General features: G+C 43.6%; 1 protein-coding gene across 6 annotated transcripts in view; it reads left to right on the top strand.

Moving 5' to 3' along the window:
* The first annotated feature begins 1,112 nt into the window (after positions 1 to 1,112).
* ZNF354A (zinc finger protein 354A) overlaps positions 1,113 to 11,180 on the top strand; it is a 30,822-nt gene continuing 20,754 nt past the window's right edge. For 2 of the 6 annotated variants that reach the window (XM_049874448.1, XM_049874446.1), the window contains exons 1-4: positions 1,113 to 1,411; positions 2,503 to 2,588; positions 6,935 to 7,061; positions 8,074 to 8,169. In XM_049874448.1, coding sequence (XP_049730405.1) covers positions 2,556 to 2,588; positions 6,935 to 7,061; positions 8,074 to 8,169 — 256 coding nt within the window. In that variant the 5' untranslated portion in view covers positions 1,113 to 1,411; positions 2,503 to 2,555. Of the gene's footprint in view, positions 6,254 to 6,934; positions 7,062 to 8,073; positions 8,170 to 11,180 lie in introns of all 6 variants that reach the window. The other 4 variants (XM_049874450.1, XM_049874451.1, XM_049874449.1 and 1 more) reach the window with 4 other exon arrangements.

Raw genomic sequence — 11,180 nt, 5'->3', positions numbered from 1 at the left:
GGCAGCTCTACTCTGTTACGTAGGGTAGCTATGAATTGGAATCAACTCAATGGCAATGGGTTTACCTGTAATATTTCATTTTGTTAAAATGAGAGAGACAGTGATTCACTAAAGGATTCAAGTGTTAAACGATGTTTAATAAAATGTTAACCACTTGTTCTGTATGATTGCATTAAAGTCTCTTACTTTTTCTTCATCTTTTAAAACTTTTAAAAGGAACATGAGTTCCTTTTGTAAATGAAAATATTTACTTAAAGAAAAAAAGGGATCTGTTGGCTTCTCAGTGCCTGGAATCCTCTACCCCTCTGCGCCGTCTTAGAATCTTAGTTCTCACTTGCTCATCAAGGTCTGCCCGGTGGCGCCCCCTAACTCCCACACTCGCCCCGGATCCGCCCCCCTCTAATTGTTTTTTCCCATAACGTCTATCTTCTAAAAAGCTATATAATTATGTTCTATGGTACTGTGTGCTCTCCACTCCCAGCAAAGTTCTCAAGGGCAATGATTTCATTGTTCATGGGTGCATTTCAAAGATATAAATCAAAACGCTTGCCAGGAGCAGTGGTTAGAGCTACTGCTGCTAACCCAAAGGTCGGCAGTTCCAATTCATCAGCCTCTCTTTGGAAACCCTATGGCGCAGTTCTACTCAAAAGCAACGAGTTATTATTATGTTTTAAACGATCGTTCTTGGTACATAGTAGGTGCACAATACTTCTTCTTTGAATAAATGAAGGGGAAATAGGTTGTACTTGGCCATTTTTTACCTACCTTACTATCATTTGCAGCCCTGGTAGTGCAGTGGTTAAGAGCTCGGCTGCTATTCAAAAGGTTCGAATCCACCCGCCACTCCTTGGAAACTCTATGGGGCCGTTCTACCTTGTTCTACAGGGTCGCTATGAGTCGAAATAGACTCGACGTCAATGGGTTTGGTTTTTTTTTTTTCTTTTTTGGTTACCATCATTAACGCAAATGCAGAGATGGAAGAAACTACATTTACAGTGAACCTTAGTTCCCAGCCACTTCAGTTCACAGACGGCGGCAGAACAATCCCTGGCGAGCTCCTGGCGAGCCCGCAGGCGGGTTTGGGCACGTGACAGGGCTCAGCCTGCGCCCAGCCTCGTTAGGCAAACATGGCGAACTACACTTCCCAGCATCTTTGGACTCTCGCGTGGACTCCATTTCCCAGAGGAACCAGCGGCCGTACCTCAATACCCCCCCTACCCTGCCCCTCCTGGACCGGCGGGGACGCGGGGCGTTTGCAGTGCGGGTGAGCGTCTGCGGCTCATTAGGTCTGCCCAGGCATCGCCCCTGCAGTCCTGACCAGAGGCTGCTCTCGCGGCCGGGGTAGTTCCGGAGCCTCCCGCTGCAGAGCAAGGCCGGGTGAGGCACGGTCCCCCGGAGACCAGAAGGCTAGGTGAGCCGCGGAGGAGGCGGCGGGATGCCCGGGGTTCGGGAGGAGGCGGTGCCGGGGTTCGAGGGTCGCGGGCGCTGCTCCCCGGAGAACAGGCCGCGGCCGGGGTACGGAAGACACGGGAGGAGCAGATCCTAGAGGCACGGCGGAATTCGGAGAGGCCTTTGTAGTCGCGGGCGGGCTAGGGGCCCGCACAGCTCCAGTCTGTCCGCCTCCCACCAGTCTCCCAGCAAATACAGCCCCTGCACGCGTCAGTTCAGGCTCATCTTCCCCACGACCCAGCTGCCCTCCTGCTACCTTCGGGCCTATTTACCGTGTATTACCTGCCGCGTCCCTGCCGGCACTTGAATTTGCTACCGTCCTTCAATTAACAGTGAAAAAAAAAAAAATGTAGTTCCTCCTTTTACAATCACCATATGCGGATGGCAGATGGCATTATCTGCTTTATGGGAGAAATATGTCGCTCGGGTTCCCACCATGGCAGAGCAGGGCTAAAACCCTGGTCTTTGGTTTACGTGCCCTTTCCTCAAGATAGCCCTCCCCGTCGTCATCTAAAAAGCAATGTTTTCCTTTTCCGAAACAGTTTTCTCAAAAATCTGGTTACCGATTCCTTGACAGGAGAGGAAAGAATTGGGTGCGAAAGCACTCGAGGACAAGAAAAGTTGTTAGGTGTCACGTAGTGAGGAGCTATGCTCTAGACCACCAGCCTGCAATAGTTGGAACGCTTACTGGCTACGTGAACTCAGGGCAAGCTACTCGCATTGTCCTCAGTTTCCTTGTTTATAAAATAGGGTTGCTAACAATGCCAACTGGTGCTACAGGGGCTAAATCACGTAAAGCAGGGCCTGGCACGTTGCTGCCACTGCTGAGAAAGTCCACTGTTCTTTTCCGAGCCTTGCTCTCTGGATACTCCTTGAGCCAGGGAAAGAGTTGGGGCCTGGGCCAGTATAGTCCTGTCGGCTCTTAGCTCCTTCTGACTTCCCTTTCTGAAGGCACCTGGGGTCGTTCTCAGTGTAAGGATTTCAGAGCCGCTGATTGAGGGGTAGAAAGCAGAAGGGGTTTCCCCGGCTCTCTTTTTTTTTTTTTCCTCTCAGATCCGCCTTCTGGAGGCTCCACCCATCCTCAGGGGAAGAGCCCAGAAGAGGACATGGCTACTGGACAAAGGGAAACAGGGGCTCAGGTTAGTTCATTTCTATTTCAGTTGCCATGCATGGATGTTTTGCCTACCGTCTTCCTGAAGACTGTCTTCCAGTACAGTCTTCTCCAGAATCTGGAGTCTGGGTCCTTTTCCCTAGGAGGAATTGGTCTACCCTCCTGGCTGGTGAATTCTGTGAGGAATGCTTAAGATCCCCCTGTTCCCCCCTCCCAAATCCCTGTCTAGTGTTTCTGTTTTTTCTCCTAATAGGCATTCTTTTGTTCATCATTCTCAGTCTACTGTGTGATTACTAATTTGACAAGTAAGGTGCCACGTGTCTCATATCACTGGGGACAAAATGAACATGCGCACTTGGAAAAGTTCCTTTCTGGTCCTGCCTCCTTCATTCACTATGTCTTTCTCCCTACGCTTGACAAAATGATTTTTTTTTTCTTTTCACCTCTGAAAATTCTGATGCTGTCCCCAGGCTTCTCCAGCCCAGTTTTTTCTCCCTTTTAACTTTATGTGGAGCCCTGGTGGCTTAGTTAAAAACTCGGCTGCTAACAAAAAGGTCAGCAGTACGAATCTACCAGCCGCTCCTTGGAAACTCTGTGGAGCCAGTTCTACTCTATCCTGTAGGGTAGCTATGAGTCAAATTGACTCAATGGCAATGGGTTTGGTTGGTTTTGGTTTAACTTTATGTTTTATATGTCTTGCTTTTACCACTCAGTTAAAAACTGATCTTGACCAGCAGTACTCACTGTTCTCATATTGCAGCAATCAGGGCGAGGCCCCATCCAGGTTAGCCTACGCAAGAACAAAGTAGAGCTGTGTTGGAAGGGACACAGTTTGTAGCTGTCTCTTGACCTCAAGGGCAGAGGGAAGACTCCTCAGGAGGCCTCTGGGACGGTTTCATGGGATATAGGTATTGGAGAGGCTATGTACGCAGTGGTTCGGAGGTGGGACTCTCAAACCTAAAGTCCTGGATTTTAACCCACCTCCTTTGCTGCCATTTGCAGGTCTTGTACAAATAACCACTCCTCTGTGCTCGTTTTCTCACCTGTAAGAGAGAAATAACAACTATCTTAGTTATCTAGTGCTGCTATAACAGAAATAACACAAGTGGGTGGCTTTAACAAACAAATTTATTCTGACACAGTTTAGGAGGCTACAAGTCCGAATTCAGGGTGTTGGCTCTAGCAGGGAGACTCCTTTCTCTCTGGCCTCTAGGGAAAGATCCTTGTCTCTTGAGCTTCTGTTCCTTGACTCCTTGGTGATTTTCATAGGTAGCATGACATCTGTGTCTGTCCTCACCCCCCCATTCCTGCTTATTCAGTTGCTTGTTTAATGTCTTTTATATCTGAAAAGAGATTGACTTAAGGCACACCCTACACTAATACCTTTAGATTAACATAACAAAGACAACCTATTCCCAAATGGGATTATCACCACAGGTGTCTGAAAACAAACAAACCCATTATTATTATGTAGATTCCAACTCACTCTCACTGTGATCCTATACTACAGAGTAGAACTGCCTGATAGGGTTTCCAAGGAGCTGCTGGTAGATTTTAACTGCCAACCTTTTGATTAGCAGCTGAGCTCTTAACCATAGTGACACCAGGACTCAGGTGTAAGAGTTAGGATTTACAACCCATATTCTAGGGGACACAGTTCAATCCATAACAGTAATCATGTCTACTTGTTGCCATTGAGTCCATTCCGACTCATAGCGGCCCTATAGGACAGAGTAGAACTGCCCCATAGGGTTAAGGTAGGTGAGAGAATCACAATAATTAGTACATGGGAAGTGTTTAGATCAGGGCCAAGCATGTAGTAGATGCTCAGTATGTGCTTGTGCTAGCTGAACAATATTATTAATAATGTTATTAATCTTAGTAGACAGACTTCTGCATGGTGTTTCTAGGACCTAGAAAATACTTGTCCTTTACTCAGTCTTCAGCTAACAATAATAGTTTATGTTTATTTCCAGCGTGCTTGGAAATGTGCTGAGTGCTTTTTATTTGTTATTTCTCACTGTCACAGCAATTATTATTCTCATTTTAAATGCGAGGAAATAGGATCAAAGAAGTCAAGGCACTTGAATTCAAGCCCATAGGTTGTCTGGCCTATAAATTCATCATGCCCATTAATTATCCAGTATCGGTGCATCTTTCAGAACGCAGGGCAGATCCAGCCCACGTGATACCAGAGCTCGTCCTCAACGTAATGTTGTGTCGTGGACCCACGAAATGAAGAGGCATTTGATCTTCTCAGGCTACAGCTGGGGCCTGCTGTTGCATGTTTGGGTTGCTCTTCTTTCTTTGAAGCCATTTTCATATGTTCCCACAGAGCCAAGTTACTCTTTTGGTCAGAATCTTCTTGATCCCTGTGTGTCACTAAATCCTGTATGAAATTCTCCCTAACCTCATCTCCTTCCCAGTACTGCATAGGTTTATGTGTAAAAATCAATGATAGAAGTTCAAGACCAGAGAGACCATACAGAGTACTGGATTAAAAGTTAGAAAACCTTTATTTTAGTCCTGCCTCTGCCCCTAATAAAGTATGTGACCTGAGGTCTTGACTACCCTGGATCATGTGTTCTTCATCAATAAGATGAGGATTGAACTAGGAGGTAGTATACAGTCCTGTCCAGCTACACATTTTCTTCTATTGTTCAAATAATTGAACAATTATGCGTTTTTCTTGTCTATCAATTGAATTGTAAATTCTTCGAAGTCCAGGATCATCTCTTGTACTTATTTCCCCCATATGCCAATAAATTAATTATCTTTCCTGTAAATATATTGCATGTTCATGGTAAAGATTTCAGAGAATAACAAATACATGTATAAAGAAGAAAGTAAGATCACTCTTAATTCTGCCATCTGGAGATTATCACTGTCAACCCCTTGATATATACATCCCTCAGAATCATTTTCTGTGTACAAATATATACTTATTTGTGTTTTTCACAAATGGGAACAAATTATACTCAGTTTTTACACTTATTACTATCATGGATGTCTTGATGTCAACAAATATAGACTTGATACTTAATCATTAAAAATAAACCAAACCTATTGCTGTTGAGTTGATTCCAACTCATAGGGATCCTACAGAACAGAGTAGAAATGCTCCATAGGATTTCTAAGGCTGTAATCTTTATGGAAGCAGACTGCCACAGAACCAGAGTGGCTGGCGGGTTCAAACTGCAGACTTTTCAGTTAGCAGCAGAGAGCTTAACTACTGTGCCTTCAGGGCTCCTCATAGAACTTAATCATTACTTACAGTTTAATCATATGGATTTGTCAGTATGAAAACCCTGGTGGTGTAGTGGTTAAGTGCTACGGCTGCTAACCAAAGGGTCGGCAGTTTGAATCTACCAGGCACTCCTTGGAAACTCTATGGGGCAGTTCTACTCTGTCCTATAGGGTCGCTATGAGTCGGAATTGACTCGATGGCACTGGGTTTTGGTTTTTTTGGTTTGATGTCGACTGGATGGCAATGGGTTTGATTCGGAACATTTGAACTTTTAATATGAGTCAGGCACAATTCTAAGTGTATTTATTTTTTAACCCCATGAGGTAGGCGTTGTGAGACAATTTTGCAGAGTTTTTAAGAAGAGAGTTTGGACATCTGCCTGAATTGGAATCCCAGATCCACTACTGACAAGCGCTGTGACTTTAGACAGACTTCTTACCTTCACGGTGACTTTGTTTTCTTATGTGTAAAACGGATATAATGTTAGTACATTCTTTATAGAGTTATTATATAGATTAAATAAAGATTATACTAAAGAGTAATATAAAGCTCCAAGAACAGTGCCTGGCCTATAGAAATTATTCAATAAATGGCAGCTATTTTAATTTTCATTGTCACTATCCTTAAGTTTCAGTAATCTGCTCACAATCATAACAGATAATGCTTTACATTATTTAACCTTGCCTCCTCCATCAGTGGTTATATTTTTTGCTATTACAAACACCATAATAAATATCCTTGTATCTGCATTTTTGTGCACTATTACAATAGCAATATTGTAATTGGAGGGTTAAAGAATGTGCACATTTTAAAGCTTTTAATATGTATTTTCAAATCACCATCAGAAAGATTATTCTAATTAACGCTACCAGTAATGGTCTGAATATCTACACATCTCTTACAGTGGTTAGCAGTGACTGGTTCATGTGTTATGCTGCTCAGTACATATTTGGCATTGGTTTATTATTGGTTTATTATTCATAAATCAAATGGCCTTGAATCTTCAGAACCTTGAGTAACAAGAAGCTTTTCATGGATAGCCTGCCTGTCTCCCTTCCCCCCCCAACCACCTTTTTCATTCTGTGTGCCGAGTAGTCTAGATGAGCTTGAATGGCTTGTCATTACAGGTGTCGGTGACATTCAAGGATGTGGCTATACTCTTTACTCGGGATGAGTGGAGAAAGCTGGATCCTTCTCAGAGGAACTTGTACCGGGATGTGATGCTGGAGAACTATAGCAACCTGGTCTCGTTGGGTAAAGAAAAGTTCCCCTATAGATTCAGAAACTGGGATATCTCAGGACCTCATTCCCTGGATGAAAACCATGGATCATCAAAAAGCTTTAGCTGAATTTAGTCACAGATTGTCCATATAGGATCTTTACAAATAAATGTAAAAACGTATTCCCGTGTTGGCATAGAATTACCCCACACGTGAGAGTGGAGTGGGTAGTAATGATGATCATCCCCTTCCCTCTATGCAGTCACATTAGCCATTTCTTCATGGTGCAGCATCATTTCCCTAAAACAATTGCTCTGTGGCTTGTTTGTTTGCTCATCTCTCAACAGAGGGCATTAGTCAACCTCTTGGACCTACCATGTGTCTTTTCCACTCTCCTTTTTCAGCTGGATGGACATTGTATAACCCAATGGTTTTTTTTGTTTGTTTGTTTTTTCTGTAAAAGGACAGATAGTAAATATTTTAAGCTTTGAGGGCCACATATAGTCTCTGTAGTATATTCTTTTTTTTTTTTTTTAATGAATCTTCACTTGAGGGCAATACATAAACAGGAGTTGCTTGGATTTGGTCCATAACCCAGAGTTTGCTGACTGCTGCTGTCTTTAAGAGGGAGTCAGGTCATTTTTTCTCATTTTAAATAAGATACTTGGTACATAATCCTTTATATAGACACCTGTTTGCAAATTTTAATTCAGCCTGTACATCTAACATATTTCCTCATCTATTTATAGAAGGCTAATGAGACCTATTAATCAAGGCTGTATGTTTACCACATTTCCGTAACAAACTGTTAATTATAACATAATCATGTCCTACAAGTCATTTGTCTTTCCCTCGAAACATCCCCTTACACATTGTGGGGGCACAATCTTGAGCGCCCCAAAGACACTCTTTGTACCATACTCTGAGTTTTCCACTCAAATTTTGTTTTTTTGCTGACCATAAGATCTGCAGCTAAGTACTCTCATAACCTCTTTATGTCAAAAGAAAACCAAGTCTTTTTTTTTTTTTTTTTGGTCTATGAGCAGGACCCCCATTTTCCAAGCCAAAAGTGATCTCCCTGTTGCAGCAAGGAGAAGAGCCCTGGAAGGTAGAGAAAGAAAGTCCTGGAGACTCTTCTCTGGGTGAGTTGATGGCACCGAAGTGCCTGGGAATCACTGCAGGTAACAGTCTGATTATTTAAAGAGGAAGATGTACTTTGGAGGTGTTGATTGAGAATCTTTCTTCAAAGTTATCAGTCCTCAAGAGAAGGTGGGGAAGGAGAAAACTAAGGCCCTAAGACATGGGCTTTCTCAATAAGCATAATATATTTAAAGAATTGTGAATAACTCATTCTGGCTGAAACTCAAGGTATGTATATGGGGAGGAAAGTAGATGAAGAAGGAAATGAGATTGGAAAGCTAGGTAAAGACCACGTTATTAAGTACAATTCTAAGGCACCTGAACCATCAGTCATCCATAGGACAAATGCTTATTGCGGAAGCCCGTGGACGACTAAGGGAGCCTTGGGGGTACAGTGATTAAGAGCTTAGCCAAAAGGTCAACAGTTCAAATCTACCAGCTGCTCCTTGGAAACCCTATGGGACATTTCTCTTCCGTCCTATAGGGTCGCTATGAGTCAGAATCGACTCGACAGCAACAGGTTTGCTTTTTTGGTTTATGGATGACTGGCGGCACAGTGGTTAAGCACTCGGCTGCTAACTGAAAAGTCTGCAGTTCAAACCCATCCAGTGGTTCTGTGGGAGAAAAGACCTGACGATCTGCTCCTGTAAATATTATAGCCTAGGAAACCTATGGGGCAGTTCTACCCTGTCCCGTAGGGTCGCTATGAGTTAGAATTGCCTTGCTTGACACACACAACAGCAGCAACATGGATGACTGGGAATAATTATTTAAGTAGAAGAATTATACAGTCCTCGATATTTTAGAGAAGTGGTCTGACTCAGAAACAACTTAAATGTCCTTCAATGAAGGAATAGCTTAAGAAGTTATGGTGTGTCCTTATTGGGCATACATTGCCACAGTTAGAAAGGAAGAGCACACTGGTGTGGACAGAGTTCTGAGACATGTTAAGGGCAAAAGCAAGTTACAGAGCAACATTATATGATAGCATTTATGTTTAAAGAAAATTGTCTATGTTATGTTTTTGTTTATATGTATAATATGCATGTAAGTACAGAGAAAAAGGCAAGGAGGATACGCCTTAACAGGTAGTAGCAGTTGCATTTAGAATGGGCTCGAGAATGGGGTGATGAAAGGGGATTTTATTTTTAAATATTTCAATTTTTCACAAAGAACATATTCACAAAGTTCTTGTGTAATTTAAATTTTATAAAAATGATCACTTTGGAAACATTGTGGGGGATAGATTTAAAGTGAGGCAAAACTAGAGATAGAAACTTTTCAGAGATTATTGCAATAATCTAGGCAAGTTCTTAGGGCCTGAAAGAAGATATTTGAAGTGGGGTTCATGAGGAAGCAGAAAAACACAGAAGGGGAGCAGGTTCGTTAAGGGTATAGGGTAAGTACAGTGTAAGATCGGTATCCTCTGAGATGGAAGTAAAATACTCGGGTGGAGATAGCTAGTGGGCAGTTGTATAAGGTAGGTGGGATTGAAACTCAAAGGAGAGCCAGGGAGTCATCAGTACAAAAGTGACATGTGAAGCCTTGAGGTGACTAAGTGAAGGAATAGGGGAAAGGGCAGAATTCCAGGAAACATTAGATTTGCCAGGTGGGTTTAAAAAGAGGAATCTGTGATGAGCCTGAGTAGAAGTCACCAGAGGGAGGAAAATGGGAGGGGCGGGTGTGGTGGAAGCTGGAGAATGAGAGCCGTTTAACAGGGGAGGCGCTCTAGAGTCAGAATATTGAGGTTCAAACCCTTGCTCACTGCTTTTCTGTCCCTTAAAACTTAATACATGATGAGTGAGATCGTGTTGGATACCTCTGGTGCAACGTTGGACAGAAAGAGACTGAGGTCCTGCACTTGTGGAGCTCACAGTCTGGTGGGGAAGACAGGTGCTAATAAACTAAGCACACACAAAGCTGTAAAATTAGAAATCCTGAAAAGTACCAGGAAGGAAAGATAGAAAGTGCTATGAGAACATATGATAGGAGGGGACAGTGTCAGCAAAGGCTTCCCTGAGGAAGTGGGGGTTAGGGAGGGTACACTGAGGATATAGGGAACTTACTCCAGACATAGGGAGTAGCAATTCTCAGGAATGGTCCTGAGAAAGGAAGCTTGTCATTTGAGACAGGGAGTGAGGAGAACAGTGTAAGAGTCAGCTGGAGAGAAAAGCAGGGACCAGGTCACACTGAGCTGTGGGCTCTGTCACAGAATATGGTTTGTATTTGAAAGTCATGAAAAGCCACTGAGGAGTCTGAAGTAGCCTGGCCACATGCCAGGATTACATTCTCAACAGGAGGTCACACTGCGGCCAATATGGAAACCACACTGGAGTGGAGGTGGGAAGGCTCCTGGGAGGCCGTTGTCAGGTCCACTCGAATCAGTGAGGGACCCTCAGAACCGGGGCCTAGCAGAAGAGCTCTGGGCAAGCTGTCTAGGTCCTGGAAGCCCTCATACTGGGGAAGAGCTTTCTCTCTGTAAGTTGAGATTTTTTTCATATGGGAACCACAGTTGTCCATCTTTTTGACTTTCATTTGGGAGAAATTCACTAATCTTATGGAAACTGTTGGAAGCCGCCACAATGTAAACAAAGAATGCAGGCAGTAGCAAGGTAGTTCAGAGATGGAAGGGGCATCAGTCTGGCCATTACATATGGACTGAGCCTGGCCTGAAAAATCAGAAAGAATTGTTCTCTCTCTTCTCACTTTGGGAGCATCTGATTGGTGAATGAGTCTCCCCTAGTTAAGTGAGCATTAGCTGCCTTAAACTGAATGGTGTCTAAACTGTCCAGAGAGACACTGGGGCCACCTGACGGTAGGGCCAGAGTCTTCAGGTAGCTTCCTTCTCCAGTTTGGGAAGAATCCAGAAGGAAAATTGTGAGTATGCATCTGAAGGAAGTGAAGGACATCCAGAACTTTCTTCAGAGATCAAAGTCAGGTGAGAGGTCCTGGGAGTGCTGCCACGTAGTCGTAGGGGTGCACATTAGGAAACTGTCAAACCCCTGGCAAGTCT

Source organism: Elephas maximus, chromosome 2 (genome assembly GCF_024166365.1).
Source record: "Elephas maximus indicus isolate mEleMax1 chromosome 2, mEleMax1 primary haplotype, whole genome shotgun sequence".
NCBI classification, from domain to species: Eukaryota; Metazoa; Chordata; class Mammalia; order Proboscidea; family Elephantidae; genus Elephas; species Elephas maximus.
Note: the sequence above shows the minus strand (reverse complement) of the source record. Positions and strands in the feature narration are given on the sequence as shown.